The sequence below is a fragment of the Salvelinus fontinalis genome, chromosome 10 (genome assembly GCF_029448725.1).
Source record: "Salvelinus fontinalis isolate EN_2023a chromosome 10, ASM2944872v1, whole genome shotgun sequence".
Classification (NCBI taxonomy): domain Eukaryota; kingdom Metazoa; phylum Chordata; class Actinopteri; order Salmoniformes; family Salmonidae; genus Salvelinus; species Salvelinus fontinalis.
The window spans coordinates 44,750,526-44,770,364 of NC_074674.1; the positions used below are offsets into that span (position 1 = coordinate 44,750,526).

At 45.3% G+C, this 19,839-nt stretch overlaps 1 protein-coding gene across 3 annotated transcripts in view; it reads right to left on the bottom strand.

Moving 5' to 3' along the window:
* Positions 1 to 19,839, bottom strand: part of LOC129864188 (sister chromatid cohesion protein PDS5 homolog B) — a 94,649-nt gene that overhangs the window by 55,003 nt on the left and 19,807 nt on the right. For 2 of the 3 annotated variants that reach the window (XM_055936874.1, XM_055936873.1), the window contains exons 2-5: positions 11,269 to 11,394; positions 10,507 to 10,710; positions 6,203 to 6,289; positions 4,874 to 4,971 (exon numbers count right to left, since the gene is read on the bottom strand). In XM_055936874.1, the coding sequence (XP_055792849.1) occupies positions 4,874 to 4,971; positions 6,203 to 6,289; positions 10,507 to 10,710; positions 11,269 to 11,376 (497 nt within the window). In that variant the 5' untranslated portion in view covers positions 11,377 to 11,394. Of the gene's footprint in view, positions 1 to 4,873; positions 4,972 to 6,202; positions 6,290 to 10,506; positions 10,711 to 11,268; positions 11,451 to 19,839 lie in introns of all 3 variants that reach the window. The other variant, XM_055936872.1, reaches the window with a different exon arrangement.

Here is a 19,839-nt window from a genome sequence, read left to right on the forward strand (position 1 = left end):
CCGTTGACACCAGATAGGATGGGGCCATGGACTCACGCTGCTTACACCACATCCTGACTCTGTCATCAGCATGACGCAACAGGAACCATGTTCCATTGGACCAGGTGATGTTTTTCCACTCCTCAATTGTCCAGTGATGGAAATCGCCTGCCCATTGGAGCCGCTAATTCTTGTTATTCGCTGATAGGACTGGAACCCCGTGTGGTCGTCTGCTGCAATAGTCCATCCGTGACTAAGACCGACCGTTCTGCACACCACGGTTGTACTGCGCCGTTATTGGCCTGTTTGTGGCCCGCCTGTTAGCTCGCACCATTCCTACCATTCTCCTTCGACATCTCTCATCAACAAGCTGTTTTTGCCCACAGGACTGCCGCCAACTGGACGTTTTTCGTTTGTCGCATCATTTTTTCAGTAACACCCTAGACACAGTCGTGTGTAAAAAAGCCCCAGCAGGCCAGCCGTTTCCTAGATACGGGAACCGACGCGCCCCGGAACCGACGATCATAGCACGCTCAAGTCACTCGTTTTGCCCCATTCTAACGTTTAATCAAACAGTAGCCGAATGCCTCGATGCCTGTCTGCCAGCCACGGCCACGTGACTCACTGTCTGTAGGAGCGAACCATTTTCGTGAACGGGGGTGTACCTAGTAAAACGGGCCACTGTATGCATCACTGTATGTATCAAGCATCTAGGAGTACTGATCTGGGATCAGGTCCCCTCCTGTCCATGTAATCTTATTCATTGTGACATAAAAGGGTAAAACTGATCCCAAATCAGCTCTCCTGTTCTGAGACACTCGATACATACGGACCTTGGCTTAAAAGAGCAATTTCATCACGTTTTAACTTTTCTTTGTAACAGGATACACTGTAAAACATTATTCTGTGGGGGAATTGAAATGGAAAAAAATATTTTTTTTTAAACATAAACTTAATAAAGGTGTTCAAGTTGTTTTAATGATTTTGTTAATTTCCTTTTACCCCCCCCCACAAAATATTTAGAGGATAACTAAAGAAATAAAATGTTTATTTTAATTTTAATACATTTAGTACATTATTATAATAACTCAACAACTTGCCCGTTTTGTTAGAGGATTGTGGGTAATTCAACATTTATAGAGTGATAATTTTACACAATGTTGTACGTATGATTGAAGAAAATAAAAGTATCCTTCTACATTAGTATTAAGCAGCGTGTTGTGCTATGAGCTGTAACGGATCATGATGATATCAAAAACCCGTCAGGCAGAATGACCTTCAATGATCAGACAACCATCACCATTCTCAATGACAAGAGGCTAATTCAGCAACATACACTGTTTACAGTTCAACCTCCAGGTAGGACACTCCTGGTATCTCACCTAACACTGTGCTCCAGGTAGAACACTCCTGGTATCCGACCTAACACTGTGCTCCAGGTAGAACACTCCTGGTATCCCACCTAACACTGTGCTCCAGGTAGAACACTCCTGGTATCCGACCTAACACTGTGCTCCAGGTAGAACACTCCTGGTATCCCACCTAACACTGTGCTCCAGGTAGAACACTCCTGGTATCCCACCTAACACTGTGCTCCAGGTAGGACACTCCTGGTATCCCACCTAACACTGTGCTCCAGGTAGAACACTCCTGGTATCCCCCCTAACACTGTGCTCCAGGTAGAACACTCCTGGTATCCCACCTAACACTGTGCTCCAGGTAGAACACTCCTGGTATCCCACCTAACACTGTGCTCCAGGTAGGACACTCCTGGTATCCCACCTAACACTGTGCTCCAGGTAGGACACTCCTGGTATCCCACCTAACACTGTGCTCCAGGTAGGACACTCCTGGTATCCCACCTAACACTGTGCTCCAGGTAGGACACTCCTGGTATCCCACCTAACACTGTGCTCCACAATACCTACTAAAGTAGTTTCAAATGCCACATGATTAAATACAGTGGACAGCGTTAAACATTAAGCGTTTTCAAAACACTAATATGTTGGCTTCACTAAAAATATCAACTCATATTTAATACTATTATCAGTATAACCCAAGACATTTTTATGCGTGTTATTAATTCCCTGAACTTTACTTTGAGTTACATCTACTAATAATAGTAAGTGTCTTCTTGTTGCCGTAAATTATTTTTTTATAGTGCAGGACTAAAAGAAAACAGATTTTTCAAAACGAGTTTCAAGCCCAAGGGAGGGGATGTTCTTGCTCCCCCCACGTCACCACGAATCTCCGTTTTAGAAAAATCACTGTTTTGAATTTTGATAGTATGTCATCGGGTACCATTTTTAAAATGTTTATATATATATATATATTTTTTCTTCTACAAAAGCTGATTTCACATATGACGACACTGGTATTGTGCTGGTGCTCCCCCAAAGTGAGAGCACCAGGGAGCCGCATCCAGAGCCAGGTAGACTAGGCTGAAGTTAACACTGATGTAAGATCAGTTTTGTATGTTTCTTCCCTGATGGTTACTGTTAGGATGGGGGGGGATGTTAGCTGATCCTAGATCAGGGCCTAAGGGCAACTTCTACCCAGATCGACGGTTACTGTTAGGATGGGGGGGGGGGGGGGGTTAGCTGATCCTAGATCTGGGCCTAAGGGCAACTTCTACCCAGATCGACGGTTACTGTTAGGATGTGGGGGGGGGGGGGGGTGTTAGCTGATCCTAGATCTGGGCCTAAGGGCAACTTCTACCCAGATCGACGGTTACTGTTAGGATGTGGGGGGGGGGGGGGGGTGTTAGCTGATCCTAGATCTGGGCCTAAGGGCAACTTCTACCCAGATCGACGGTTACTGTTAGGATGGGGGGGGGGGGTGTTAGCTGATCCTAGATCTGGGCCTAAGGGCAACTTCTACTCAGATCGATGGTTACTGTTAGGATGGGGGGGGTGTTAGCTGATCCTAGATCTGGGCCTACGGGCAACTTCTACACAGATCGATGGTTACTGTTAGGATGGGGGGGGGATGTTAGCTGATCCTAGATCTGGGCCTAAACGCAACTTCTACCCAGATTGATTACTCACATTCCTAAGACCATTACCCTCTATTCACCAAGATAACACACACACACACACACACACACACACACACACACACACACACACACACACACACACACACACACACACACACACACACACACACACACACACACACACACACACACACACGTCATCACAATTGTCAAAAGGTTTTTAAGGAGAAGTCTATCTTTAATTCTGTGAATAACACTTGTATCTTGTATCAATGTTTATGATGAGTATTTCTGTAAATTGATGTGGCTATCTGCAAAATCACCAGATGTTTTGGAATCAAAACAATACTGCATGTAACGCGCCAATGTAAACTGAGATTTTTGGATATAAATATGCACATTATCAAACAAAACATATATGTATTGTGTAACATGAAGTCCTATGAGTGTCATCTGATGAAGATCAAAGGTTAGTGATTCATTTTATCTCTATTTATGCTTTTTGTGACTCCTCTCTTTGGCTTGAAAAATGTCTGTGTTTTTTTGACTTGGCTCTGACCTAACATAATCATATGTTGTGCTTTCACTGTAAAGCCTTTTTTTTTTTTTTTATCGGACACGATGGGTAGATTAACAAGAAGTTTATCTTTCATTTGCTGTATTGGACTTGTTAAGGTGTGAAAGTTACATATTTCAAAAAAATATTTTTGAATTTCGCGCGCTGCCTTTTCAGCGGAATGTTGTCGAGGGGTTCCGCTAGCGGAACGTGTGTCCTAGAAAGGTTAAGGTTTTTAAAGACAATTCCAATAAATGCAACAGTTGGACAATGGATGAAGACACTCCAAACTTATAGAATTGTTAAAATCCTTCAGATACAGACTAAATTACTGCACATAAAACACTTTACTGGCACAGAGAAATAATTCATGAATTTCAGGGATTTTGGCGGGAATTCACCTTTTTTCTTCTTCTTAGAATGCATTCATACACACACACGTTCTAATGCTATCAGGTATTTGAATAAATACTTCTGAGGTAAAATGAATCAAATTAAATGTGCCTCATTCGACTTAATACACTGGGTGTATTTACAAATATGATGTAAGTGTCGAGCCGATGTGGTTACATCCCCAACTAAGCTTTAAGGTTCTGATAGAGGCAACAGAAAGACGATGTATTCCACCGAGCCCATTTCAGACATTACCGGGGTGTGTTTGACAGGTCATTACAAACATTTCCACGGTCGTCACGTTAACGGGGGGGAAAAACGACAGGCACAAGTTAGAGTATTAAAGAGTGACGGGGGTATAAATGAAAGCAATTAATCCAGCGAGATTTAAGTGACAAGTGGATTTTGCGTCCCTCAAACACAGGAAATAGCTGGCCGAAAAAAAGCAGATCCTCAGGTGGGCGGGGCATGAGCGATGCTACACACAAGCTGCTCTGATCTCGTTCGCTCACTGCCAAGTTCTCTGCTGCAGAATTCAGCCCTCAAGGCTGTGTTGAGTAGATGGAGAGGGGACACACAGAGAGAGAGAAAGAGAGGGGGGACACAGAGAGAGAGAGAAAGAGAGGGGACACACAGAGAGAGAGAAAGAGAGGGGACACACAGAGAGAGAGAAAGAGAGGGGGGACACAGAGAGAGAGAGAAAGAGAGGGGACACACAGAGAGAGAGAAAGAGAGGGGACACACAGAGAGAGAGAAAGAGAGGGGGGACACAGAGAGAGAGAAAGAGAGGGGGGACACAGAGAGAGAGAAAGAGAGGGGGGACACAGAGAGAGAGAGAAAGAGAGGGGGGACACAGAGAGAGAGAGAAAGAGAGGGGGGACACAGAGAGAGAAAGAGAGGGGGGACACAGAGAGAGAAAGAGAGGGGTGTATATGTGTGGTACATACTTGATGACCTGGAACAGGGTCCTGTAGAGCTGAGTAAAGATCTCATTGCTGTCTTCCAGCTCAAAGCAGATGTTATAGGACTTCACCCACGCTATGTTCTACACAGAGAGAGAGAGAGAGGTTAACACTATACAGAGAGAGAGAGAGCGAGAGAGAGAGAGAGAGAGAGAGAGAGAGATTAACACTATACAGAGAGAGAGAGAGCGAGAGAGAGATTAACACTATACAGAGAGAGAGAGGTTAACACTATACAGAGAGAGGTTAACACTATACAGAGAGAGAGGTTAACACTATACAGAGAGAGGTTAACACTATACAGAGAGAGAGGTTAACACTATACAGAGAGAGATTAACACTATACAGAGAGAGAGAGAGGTTAACACTATACAGAGAGAGATTAACACTATACAGAGAGAGAGAGAGATTAACACTATACAGAGAGAGAGAGAGAGGTTAACACTATACAGAGAGAGAGAGAGATTAACACTATACAGAGAGAGAGAGAGAGATTAACACTATACAGAGAGAGAGAGAGAGGTTAACACTATACAGAGAGAGAGAGAGAGGTTAACACTATACAGAGAGAGAGAGAGAGGTTAACACTATACAGAGAGAGGTTAACACTATACAGAGAGAGGTTAACACTATACAGAGAGAGGTTAACACTATACAGAGAGAGGTTAACACTATACAGAGAGAGGTTAACACTATACAGAGAGAGAGAGAGAGATTAACACTATACAGAGAGAGAGAGAGAGATTAACACTATACAGAGAGAGAGAGAGGTTAACACTATACAGAGAGAGAGGTTAACACTATACAGAGAGAGAGGTTAACACTATACAGAGAGAGAGAGGTTAACACTATACAGAGAGAGAGAGGTTAACACTATACAGAGAGAGAGGTTAACACTATACAGAGAGAGAGAGAGAGCGAGGATATGTAATGCGCAGTACAGACACATGCACCACCAGCAGGTAGAAGTATCTGTTGAACTGACCCCTAACCCCTGACCTCCAGCAGGTAGAAGTATCTGTTGAACTGACCTCTAACCCCTGACCTCCAGCAGGTAGAAGTATCTGTTGAACTGACCCCTAACCCTTGACCACCAGCAGGTAGAAGTATCTGTTGAACTGACCCCTAACCCCTGACCTCCAGCAGGTAGAAGTATCTGTTAAACTGACCCCTAACCCCTGACCTCCAGCAGGTAGAAGTATCTGTTAAACTGACCCCTGACCTCCAGCAGGTAGAAGTATCTGTTGAACTGACCCCTGACCTCCAGCAGGTAGAAGTATCTGTTGAACTGACCCCTAACCCCTGACCACTTACCTCCAGCAGGTAGAAGTATCTGTTAAACTGAGCACTCTTGGTGTCCTCCAGTCCTTTCAGCTGGCGAGTGATGAACATGAAGATATCCTGAAAATAACAACCATGAACACACAACCATCAATAACCGTTAGAAGCAGTCTACAGACCAAACACGGATGTGTTACTTTCAGCTCACTAACTGTAGCTAAAGACAGAGTGAAGGGTCTAGGCTAGCCTTATTGTCTGTGGCGATCTCAATTGGCAAGAGTTGAGATCGCCAGCTGAAAATATTTTGGGGGGGGATTCCAGATTGTTCTGGCAAATTCTCACGTAGTAACTTCATTGGGAGGAAGGATGTTTGACATGGTTTTAACATTTGTATCACAAACCATTTTTGAGAATATCATGATGAAATCGGCCATTTTGAACCCTTTTACGTGCTTCCTGTAAGAAAATATGACGTGTAAACCTCACATGATACAAACATCATCTTAGTGTCATTTAGGGCTGTCCCCGACGTAAAAAAAACTTAGTCGACCGAGAGTCGTCTGTTCCTTCGACCAATCGATTTGGTCAACATTTTAAAAACGTGTATTTGTTCCATATATAGACACACCTTGTTAGAATAAAATCAACTGTATGTAGGCTACTGAGCTTGTCTGATGCTTTAAGCATTGCAATTTAAAAATGAAGACAAATTACTAAAGAGGGCGCCAGAGATCAATATACTCTAACCAGAAGAAATGAAATACCTGTTCCAGACCCCCCTCCTCCCGCTGCTTGCTGGCCTTTGCAGACTGTGCCGTTACGCTCCTAAAGTACACCAGCGGTCGGCAACTTTTTCCATTTGGAGTGCCAAGTTATCATACCATTTGTACTTATCTGCGTGCCAGTTATGATTTTCATATGCATATTTTCGTGGAACAGTTTATAATTTATAATAATATATTCATTTTGCAAAATCAATGGCATTTGGTTAATCAAAATTATATCTAAATAAAAAATGATAAACACCCAAAAAAATAAAAAGTTACTTCTATTACCAACTATGTAAAAAATTGCCTATATAAAGCCAACAAATTAAAACATAGCAGCTTGCAGGTAGAAAATATCCTGATAAAAATAAATATCCTATGAATCACATTGGCTACCCATGTGGCCTGTCTGCAAGGAACTGGAAACATTGGAGCAGCTACTGTATTAAACTTGGTCCTGCCGCAAACTTGTAACATTGTATAAAATATTCTTGTGCCCTCAGAGGTTCCTGCTTCCGTGAGCTCTGGACAAACAGACACAGCTGTAGGCTATTTTGTGCAAGGGATAAGAAGTAAATCAGGTAGGCCTATTTTATTAAGTTTCCACCGGATCAGAGCATGCCATTCCCCCCCATTCCATGCTGAGTGGTAATCGAAAGGGAGAGAGTTGGAAAATGTACAATAGTTCCTCAATGCAGCCTGTCTCAATTAATGTAAAAACAGACTTTGTTGACTTGCTGTTTAAGGCGAAGAAAAACATTACTTGAGAAGCGCCACAGTGATGGTGAGTTAAGCCACTCAGAAATAGTATCAGATCTCCATATGGACACGTTTATACATGTAGACTAGTCCTACTTCTATATACGTAATCAAGTGCGTGCGTTGTCCTTACTCAAGATTGACAGGAGCCGTCCAAACAAAAAGATAACGAATAAATTGACAACTGGTTAATGGAATGAAATAAATCTAAACCTTTTTCCTCACACCGAGACAACGCGCCCGCTCCTCGCGCCGAGACAACGCGCCCGCTCCTCGCGCCGAGACAACGCGCCCGCTCCTCGCGCCGAGACAACGCGCCCGCTCCTCGCGCCGAGACAACGCGCCCGCTCCTCGCGCCGAGACAACGCGCCCGCTCCTCGCGCCGAGACAACGCGCCCGCTCCTCGCGCCGAGACAACGCGCCCGCTCCTCGCGCCGAGACAACGCGCCCGCTCCTCGCGCCGAGACAACGCGCCCGCTCCTCGCGCCGAGACAACGCGCCCGCTCCTCGCGCCGAGACAACGCGCCCGCTCCTCGCGCCGAGACAACGCGCCCGCTCCTCGCGCCGAGACAACGCGCCCGCTCCTCGCGCCGAGACAACGCGCCCGCTCCTCGCGCCGAGACAACGCGCCCGCTCCTCGCGCCGAGACAACGCGCCCGCTCCTCGCGCCGAGACAACGCGCCCGCTCCTCGCGCCGAGACAACGCGCCCGCTCCTCGCGCCGAGACAACGCGCCCGCTCCTCGCGCCGAGACAACGCGCCCGCTCCTCGCGCCGAGACAACGCGCCCGCTCCTCGCGCCGAGACAACGCGCCCGCTCCTCGCGCCGAGACAACGCGCCCGCTCCTCGCGCCGAGACAACGCGTCCGCTCCTCGCGCCGAGACAACGCGTCCGCTCCTCGCGCCGAGACAACGCGTCCGCTCCTCGCGCCGAGACAACGCGTCCGCTCCTCGCGCCGAGACAACGCGTCCGCTCCTCGCGCCGAGACAACGCGTCCGCTCCTCGCGCCGAGACAACGCGTCCGCTCCTCGCGCCGAGACAACGCGTCCGCTCCTCGCGCCGAGACAACGCGTCCGCTCCTCGCACCGAGACAACGCGTCCGCTCCTCGCACCGAGACAACGCGTCCGCTCCTCGCACCGAGACAACGCGTCCGCTCCTCGCACCGAGACAACGCGTCCGCTCCTCGCACCGAGACAACGCGCCCGCTCCTACACCGAGACAACGCGCCCGCTCCTACACCGAGACAACGCGCCCACTCCTACACCGAGACAACGCGCCCACTACTACACCGAGACAACGCGCCCACTCCTACACCGAGACAACGCGTCCACTCCTACACCGAGACAACGCGCCCACTCCTACACCGAGACAACGCGCCCACTCCTACACCGAGACAACGCGTCCACTCCTACACCGAGACAACGCGTCCACTCCTACACCGAGACAACGTATCTACTCCTACACCGAGACAACGTATCTACTCCTACACCGAGACAACGTGTCCACTCCTACAATGACAACAGTAAGACTGTAGTAATAATAATATATTGAATGCATTAAATGAACATTGTAGATTAGAAATGATGGGAATTAACAGTAAATGTACTACTGGTGTGCCATCCCCGCGGCTTCCACAATGGATTAGTCCATATCATTTTCAAAAGCATATATTTGCCACTGCTCGACTAAATAAATTGACCAAACAATCGACCAGTCAACAACATGTGGTCAGGCCTAGTATCATTCAGGCTCGAAGCTCCCGAGTGGCGCAGCAGTCTAAGACGCTGCATCTCAGTGCAAGAGGCGTCACTACAGTCCCTGGTTCGAATCCAGGCTGAATCACATCCGGCCGTGATTGGGAGTCCCAATTGGCCCGGCATCGTCTGGGTTTGGCTGGGTGTAGGCCATCGTTGTAAGAATAACAATTTGTTCTTAACCGACTTGCCTAGTTGAAAAAAGGTTACACATCATACTCCTTATAGTGTGCTCTAACATATGGAGTATGTATAGATTCTGAAATACACATTAATTTATTCAACATCCAAAAAATTACATCAAAACAACCCTTTTGATTTTGCTTCTTTTTTGTATTTAAAAAAAACAAACATATTGGTTATAACTATATACTCTTCAAACACGTAACATTTCCAGAGTGACTTTCTGGTACTTTTAACGATATGACCCTGTTTATACACAGAAATTGACAATATAGGTCATTAACCAATCACAGCACTCCTTTAATGATTGCACATTCAGCAAGTCACCAGCAGAGGGAGTTCTCTTTGACTCCATTTTCCCATTCACTGTGTTGATGAATGCGCGTAACATTTATCATAACTTGAGAATTAGCAGAGAGCCCACTCTGGAAATGTGATGTACTTGTAGAGTATATTGTTCCAAACAATATGTCTTAAAATGAACAAAATCAATAAGGGTAGTTTGGAGATTAACATTTTAAATATTTAATAAATGAATGCTTAAAAAAATCTATTCATACTCCATTTGTTAGAGCACACTATGAGGAGTATAATGACAACAAGGTGTTGTCTGTATCATGTCTGGTTCATGGCTCATAGGGTCTTACATGTATAGGTCTAAAAAGGGCCTAAAAACGTCCACTTTCGTCATGATAAAAAAAAGGGGGGGGATTTAAAAGCAAATGTAAAAAGCATTTCAAACATCCTTCCTCCCAATTAAGTTTCTATGTGAAAATTGCCAGAACAATCAAGACAACAAAAATATTTGGTAGAATCATCCTAGTGATATCGAGGTTATCTTCAATTTGTCAGGTGATATGTATGGAGAAGTTACCTTCAGTTTATCAGGTGATGTGTAGGGGGCCTCTGGGGCGTAGATTCTGAAAATGTCAGCCAAGCAGCAGGCCACTAGGAGGCGAACGTCCTTGTCAGGGTGCTTCAGGAAAAAGTCAGATGCCAGATGGAGAGCCAGGTTCAGGTACAACTCCTTCTCCTCCTCACTGTCCTGATCCATGTCCATGAACGTTTTCACCACCATCTACACACACACACACACACACACACACACACACACACACACAGAAAGACAGAGAGACAGAGACAGAGAGAGAGAGAGAGTGAGGTGGATTCATTGATTGACTGACAGGTTGAGGTAAAGCTCCTTCTCTTCCTCCCCGTCTTGATCCATGTCCATGAACATCTTCACACATCAAACAATCAGGTAGTCAAACAATAAAATCACAGTCAATCTTTAGTATCCTGTATAAGGGCTTCTTCTCCATGGTCCGTCTAGCATGGGCCACAAATTCTACAGTTCACCTGAAAAAAAAGGAGGTCCAAGAACACATCCTTGCGGGACTCGAGTATAATAATAATCATAATGTAGGGCTATAGCAGGGCTGTTCAATTGCCAGAACACTTGTTTTTTTTCTCCTTCCCCTTAGTATCTAATTGCAGTCATCTCATGTCCCGGGTCTGAATTAGTCCCTAATTAGAAGGAGATGAAAACCAAAGTGTTTAGGCCTTCCAGGAGCGGAGTTGAACAGTCCTGGCTATAGGGCTGTGGTAAGGGCTAATAAATAGAGACATTACTGACCTTGAGTCGGCGGACCATCTCCTCCTTGGAGATGTTGCTGGAGATCTCCTTGACCCCCGGAGGGTAGGTGATCTTCCCATCGGCCGCTCGAGACTTAGAGTGAGCCATACTCCCAGCTCAGTACTCCTACACAGAGAGAGACACAGAGACTTAGAGTGAGCCATACTCCCAGCTCAGTACTCCTACACAGAGAGAGACACAGAGAGAGGCATACTCCCAGCTCAGTACTCCTAGGGTGTAAGGATGCTAACAGTTAACCATTAGTCGGTTAACAGCCAAAAATATATTTGACAGGTCATGCATACCAGTCTATAGGTCAATTTGCATAATTTTGTGGAATTAAATTAAAGTGTGTATTTTCTTTAGTCGTCATGCATCTTATTTACCCACAGTGCACAGAACATAGTTTGAGGAACGGAATAGCCTATCACCTGTCAGACAGCGTACAGAACATAGCTTGAGGAACGGAATAGCCTATCACCTGTCAGACAGCGTACAGAACATAGCTTGAGGAACGGAATAGCCTATCACCTGTCAGACAGCGTACAGAACATAGCTTGAGGAACGGAATAGCCTATCACCAGTCAGACAGCGTACAGAACATAGCTTGAGGAACGGAATAGCCTATCACCAGTCAGACAGCGTACAGAACATAGCTTGAGGAACGGAATAGCCTATCACCAGTTAGACAGCGTACAGAACATAGCTTGAGGAACGGAATAGCCTATCACCAGTCAGACAGCGTACAGAACATAGCTTGAGGAACGGAATAGCCTATCACCAGTCAGACAGCGTACAGAACATAGCTTGAGGAACGGAATAGCCTATCACCTGTCAGACAGCGTACAGAACATAGCTTGAGGAACGGAATAGCCTATCACCTGTCAAGACAGCGTACAGAACATAGCTTGAGGAACGGAATAGCCTATCACCAGTCAGACAGCGTACAGAACATAGCTTGAGGAACGGAATAGCCTATCACCTGTCAGACAGCGTACAGAACATAGCTTGAGGAACGGAATAGCCTATCACCAGTCAGACAGCGTACAGAACATAGCTTGAGGAACGGAATAGCCTATCACCTGTCAGACAGCGTACAGAACATAGCTTGAGGAACGGAATAGCCTATCACCTGTCAGACAGCGCGATAGCAGCTCCTCAAAACGCTGGTACTGGGAGTGAAAACATGCGCTTTTAAACCCAGTCGTTGAGCAAACAAAAAACTATTCTAAATGGGATCGCATGTTAGAAATCGTTGATTGCCGCGAGTCACGACAAAGAAGAGCTATTTTTTACTTCTCGATGTCAACTCGTAATTCAAGCATGCTTCCCATTCGCCATTCGAGTGCATAGGCTATAGTCCACGGTAGGCAGGCCATCAGCGCTTCACCCACCACTTTACAATGTGAGGTTGAGGCAGTAGAATTGTTTAAAACCTGAACAATTTACTTTACTTCAAATAATGAGACATGTCTTACCTTGCTTCAAATTAGCCTTTACCATTATTAATAGAAACATGGAAGCAATTATTTTAATAAAGACTTCCTGATGCCATTAAGTATTTCTCTCCTGTTCTATTGGTTTTCATATCAACTTTATTTCGTTGTCCAGAAGCCAAATGCACAATCCTAGTCAAACTAGCAACACATCCTAGTGATATCGGCAACACATCCTAGTGATATCAGCATCACATCCTGGTGATATCAGCAACACATCCTGGTGATATATCAGCAACACATCCTAGTGATATCAGCAACACATCCTGGTGATATCAGCAACACATCCTGGTGATATCAGCAACACATCCTAGTGATATCAGCAACACATCCTAGTGATATCAGCAACACATCCTAGTGATATCAGCAACACATCCTAGTGATATCAGCACCACATCCTAGTGATATCAGCAACACATCCTAGTGATATCAGCAACACATCCTAGTGATATCAGCAACACATCCTAGTCAAACTAGCAACACATCCTAGTGATATCAGCATCACATCCTAGTGATATCAGCAACACATCCTAGTGATATCAGCAACACATCCTAGTGATATATCAGCATCACATCCTAGTGATATCAGCAACACGTCCTAGTGATATCAGCAACACATCCTGGTGATATCAGCAACACATCCTAGTGATATCAGCAACACATCCTAGTGATATCAGCAACACATCCTAGTGATATCAGCAACACATCCTAGTGATATCAGCAACACATCCTAGTGATATCAGCAACACATCCTAGTGATATCAGCAACACATCCTAGTGATATCAGCAACACATCCTAGTGATATCGGCAACACATCCTGGTGATATCAGCAACACATCCTAGTGATATCGGCAACACATCCTAGTGATATCGGCAACACATCCTAGTGATATCGGCAACACATCCTAGTGATATCAGCAGCACATCCTAGTGATATTAGCAACACGTCCTAGTGATATCAGCAACACATCCTAGTGATATCGGCAACACATCCTAGTGATATCGGCAACACATCCTAGTGATATCAGCAGCACATCCTAGTGATATCAGCAACACATCCTCGGTGATAGAAAGAAAGGGAAATCTTAAGTTTGACGGAAATGTTCATCTCTGTCACATATGGAACTGCTCACATTAGTTGCTCTGTTTAGACCTGTGTTTTCTAATGTTTTATTAGCTTCTTCATTAAAGGAGTTGCATGTTCAACAGCATGTTCAACAATAGGCTATAGTGGCAGGTGGCAGGTAGCCTAGTAGTGGGAGCGTTGGACCACGGTAAGGTTGCTGGATAGAATCCCCGAGTTGACAAGGTAAAAATCTGCCCCTGATCTGCCCCTGAACAAGGCTAATCTAAATGTTCCCCGGTAGGCTGTCATTGTTAATAAGAATTTGTTCTTAACTGACTTGCCTAGTTAAATAAAAGGTTACATTTAAAAAATATAGTATTTTGACTGTAAGATGATAGATAGGGTTTCTATTAGAGGTCGACCGATTATGAATCCGGCCATTCCGATTAATCGGTCGACCTCTAGGTTTCTATTGTTGCATGGTTCCATAAAAATATACGGTCCATGTATAGTATTTTTTCTCCATCCTGTTTCCACTGATCATCCTTGAGATGTTTCTACAACTTGATTGGAGTCCATCTACGGTAAATTCAATTGGATTGGACATTATTTGACAAGGCACACACCTGTCTATATAAAAGGTCCCACAGTTGACAGTGCATTCCGAATGCACTGTATGAAAATCATAAATTGCACAGAGATCAGTAGAAATGGTAAGATAAATTGCTATTCCACATGAGAAAGGTTGTCGACTTATTACTAGGAAGTACAGGACAGTGACGACGGCAAAATCTGCGAAGGCCAGATGGAGCGGGAGGATGGTTGGGTCAGGTCAGGGTTTTTTCTTCCGGTTTATCTTGATCTCTTGCTCCCTCTAGTCATTGTCGTCTTATTTCATCAAACAGTGTGCTTAAAGCATCAGACAAGATCAATGCACATGTAGTTGATTTTAATAAAGCACATAGGGTGTTTCTAGATGGAAAAATGCACGTTTTAAAATGTCTACCAATCGATTGGTCGAAAGTACAGACGACTTTCGGTTAGCCAATATTTTTGGGGGTCGGGAACAGCCCTAGAAGAGTGTGATTGTTTCTCTTGAGTTGTAATCGTCTATATTTCTATGACGTTGTATTTATGAATTGTGTACAGGGCTACTTGTAGAAGAGATCTTGGTCTCAATGGGACTCTATGCTAAAATAAATGTGATATAAAGATTTCAAACAAGATCAGGCGTTTCCCCTAAGATTTGTTGGGAGTAGTGGCAACGATCAACATTAATATAGGGGAAACCATGGTACTGAACTCTGTTTTCTAATGTTAGCGTGGAGAGATAGGGAAAATGAAAAACCTAGCACAATTTCAAACGGGCTAAAGGCCTAAACCAATCCTATAAACCACAAAGGACTAGAGGAAACGTAACATCATACAGCATAGCATCAAGCTCGGAGAGTCTCTGAAATATTGAACGAGGTAGGCTATTCTGAGAGACTGAGGTAATGGTACTTCGGACCATGGCGGCATCCCAAACCCCGTTCCCTACAATGCACCAATTTTGCCCAGGGCCCACAGGGTCTGGTCAAAAGTAGTGCACTATATAGGGAATAAGGTGTGGTCAAAAGTAGTGCACTATATAGGGAATAGGGTGCGCCATAGGGCTCTGGTCAAATGTAGTGCACTATATAGGGAATAGGGTCTGGTAAAAAGTAGTGCACTATATAGGGAATAGGGTCTGGTAAAAAGTAGTGCACTATATAGGGAATAGGGTGTGGTCAAAAGTTGTGCACTAGGGAATAGGGTGCGCCATAGGGCCCCCTGGCCAAAATTAGTTCACTATATAGGGAATAGGGTACCATTTTAGATGCAGCCCATGTGTCTAGGACGATAGTGCTCACCAGAGAATCTCTCTCTCCGGAAAAAAGAGAGAAAGAACACATTTCAACCAGTCCAATAAACCAGCAAAGCAAAGAGAAAACACACCGTCAGACAAAATGTCAAGCTCGGAGAGCCTGTGAAATATTGAACCAGGTAGGCTATTCTGAGTGTGAGGTCATGGTATTTTGGACAGTGTGTCTAGGCTGGTTGTGCTCGCCAGAAAATCCCTGTCCTCTTTCACGCTCCCATTCCATTATCAAGACTAGAGGTGTAAACGGTAAAACATTTAAAACAAAATTGGTATCCTTAACGTAAAGAAAAATGTATACCGGAAAACTTTTTTTCCGGAAAACTTTTTTTGGGGGGGGGGGACTCGACTGCTTTCTCTTTACTAATGATGCAAGGAGCGTGTGCTCAGTCTTCGGAGTAGAATATCCTAACCTATTCATTGATGATAGGCCCTGCTTCACTTAAGTTGAGAGACATTGCAAGCCAAGAAATTGCAAAATAGAGCATTCCATTGCAAGATAGAGCTTTTGATTGCCGATAGATAGGCCTACTGCACGGTGGCCCCTCCCCTCTCTCTCCGTCCCTCGCTAGCTTGCCATGAAAGATCCGATTGTTTGCATTCTCAAAAGAACGGCAACTAATTAATCGCCCCCCCCCCCCGTTCCAAAAATACTACATCTTAGGAGACGATTCCTAGCGGAAGATACGTTTTCTTTTTACGAAATGTCTCGGTATTTAAACTTGAAAGTACTTTTTTAGGAGAGCGATCTGCAGCTCGAGATTATTTGATTAACAGTTCTGGTGATGGACGTTAGTCCCACTTCAGAAGTGGCATTCCTTCAGACTAGTAAAATGCCCGTTAAGTGGCGCTTCGAAACTATCGCCAGAGAAGGTTTCGTGTTGGAATTTTAAAATCCGTAGCGTACCCTTAGAGACATAACGCCACTGTACCCCATACGGTACAGAAACGGTCTGACTGTATGAAAATCTAGATGCCTCTCAACCGTATTATATACGGACAGTTCTCTGGACCCAGATTAAACCTATTCCTGGATTAGAAAGCATGCCCAGTGGAGAATCTCTATCGACAGTGTTTTCTGGTCCAGGAAAAGGTTTACCAGTAATCTGTAGTTAAGTACCAAATGCCAGCCTATTTCCTGCATAGTCCTAGTGTTCCCTGGTCAAAATTAGTGCATTATATGGCTGGCGATTAGGATGGCATTTGGGACGCAGGGCCTGGGTCAGGGAAACCGTCCCTACTCCCTGGTGTTCTAGCAGCAGGGCCACATGGATTATGCAGGACAGTCATATTTCCCACAATATAACTGCATCAGTTATACTTGCCTGTTAGCCTAAATTCAGCTAGTTATACTTTACTGTTAGTCTCTATACCTTACCACCATATCATTCACCCCAGCAGCCAAATACCGCCAAGGCAACCAGAAATATGCTGCTGCAGTGAGATTTCAGCCACAACCACCCCCCTGCTTCAACAGTGTAGCGCAGCACGCACACACACACTCTCAGACAGCCAGACTGTTCTGTCTCTGACCTCGTTTCAACCCACGGCTGCTGCCAGAGAAGAACCCAATCCCTTATCAGCCTAGAGCAGGGCTGAGGGGCATACTCAGCAACTTAGACCAGGGCTGAGGACCAGGGCTGAGGGGCGTACTCAGCAACTTAGACCAGGGCTGAGGACCAGGGCTGAGGGGCGTACTCAGCAACTTAGACCAGGGCTGAGGGGCGTACTCAGCAACTTAGACCAGGGCTGAGGACCAGGGCTGAGGGGAATACTCAGCAACTTAGACCAGGGCTGAGGACCAGGGCTGAGGGGAATACTCAGCAACTTAGACCAGGGCTGAGGACCAGGGCTGAGGGGCGTACTCAGCAACTTAGACCAGGGCTGAGGACCAGGGCTGAGGGGCGTACTCAGCAACTTAGACCAGGGCTGAGGACCAGGGCTGAGGGGCGTACTCAGCAACTTAGACCAGGGCTGAGGACCAGGGCTGAGGGGCGTACTCAGCAACTTAGACCAGGGCTGAGGGGTGTACTCAGCAACTTAGACCAGGGCTAAGGGGCGTACTCAGCAACTTAGACCAGGGCTGAGGGGCGTACTCAGCAACTTAGACCAGGGCTGAGGACCAGGGCTGAGGGGCGTACTCAGCAACTTAGACCAGGGCTGAGGACCAGGGCTGAGGGGCATACTCAGCAACTTAGAACAGGGCTGGGGACCAGGGCTGAGGGGCATACTCAGCAACTTAGACCAGGGCTGAGGGGCGTACTCAGCAACTTAGACCAGGGCTGAGGACCAGGGCTGAGGGGCATACTCAGCAACTTAGACCAGGACTGAGGACCAGGGCTGAGGGGCGTACTCAGCAACTTAGACCAGGGCTGAGGACCAGGGCTGAGGGGAATACTCAGCAACTTAGACCAGGGCTGAGGACCAGGGCTGAGGGGCGTACTCAGCAACTTAGACCAGGGCTGAGGGGCGTACTCAGCAACTTAGACCAGGGCTGAGGACCAGGGCTGAGGGGAATACTCAGCAACTTAGACCAGGGCTGAGGACCAGGGCTGAGGGGCGTACTCAGCAACTTAGACCAGGGCTGAGGACCAGGGCTGAGGGGCGTACTCAGCAACTTAGACCAGGGCTGAGGACCAGGGCTGAGGGGCGTACTCAGCAACTTAGACCAGGGCTGAGGACCAGGGCTGAGGGGAATACTCAGCAACTTAGACCAGGGGTGTGTTCTTTCAATGTACTGAAACACACAGAATGCTGCAGATAGAAATGTAATGTAGAGAGTTGAAATGATTCCCTATCCTACAGGAATCTGATCTCTTCTACAGGAATCTGATCTCTTCTACAGGAATCTGATCTCTTCTACAGGAATCTGATCTATTCTACACAATATTCATTTCGTCAACAAAAATAGTGCCAGAAATATTTGTCAAAACACCTATGTTTTCAGTGGCAGTTGACAAGATGATAACTGGCTAAATAGAACCAGAAAAAAAAACCGAAAACGATCGTTCATTTCAATTAATGAAAACAAGACGCGACGATGCCGTTACAAATCGGGATATTATTTTTGCCGATATATCGTATCGTTTTGACAGTATCACAGTATTATATTTGACCTAGTTGGCTGTACGTTCACCAAAACGGCAGTAATTTTTTTTGTTTGTTGTTGAGAAAGACCATTATGGATTTCTTTAAGGATGATGCAGATACCGATTTTGGGGGTCAAGAAGCTAGATGGACGTTATTTTAAGGCGATATTCAATATCATAAAATTAGAAAATGTTAATGACAAAATGTTCCAGAGACAGCCATGTGTACATTAATGCATCCATTTTAAAATCAAACAGTACAATTCACTTCGTTTTGACCATTCTAACTACATAGCGGTAATACATGTATTTGAATGGTAAATCTCTTGATAACCTGGGTAAATCAAGATGACATAGGCCTGCACACAATACAGCTGAAGGCATATTCAATAGGGGTGTGTGCATTGACTTACTGATCTTGTTTTAGCTGATCAGTGGAGTCTACAGACTACAAACATCTGTCTTTCATTTGGGACTTCCATTAGCCTACTGATCAACACCATTTACAGAGAAGCACCAGTCCAGCAGGTCACGCCTGTATGGAAGGACATCATATAGGCACTGCTGTTAGTTTGACAATATACAATAACATCTATTCAATGCAAAAACGGGTCCAACGTAACGTCATGACTTGTGATCACAGATGCTTATGAAACTAGTATTTCTTTGTCATTTTCCATGATCAGGATTTTCTTTCAGATGTCAGGATGCATCTCTAAACAACTCAGCTGCCAGGACGACATTTGATTGGCTAGTTCAACTATCTGTCAAGAAATGGGTGGGTTGTAACTTGATCCTACTGCTACGATTGGATAGAGCAAGGGTCTAACTCTGCTCACTTTCACATCTGTCTCCACTGCTCATATCACATGGTGCCGTTTACTGCTACTGTTAGAGCTAGATCAAAAGGTGGTAACATTTCCTACCAAACCATAAATGTGCATAATATCTAACAAGGAGAGCGGACGCAGGAACAAAGATGAAACGACGATGCACGTTCTGTCTGAATGACTCAAATC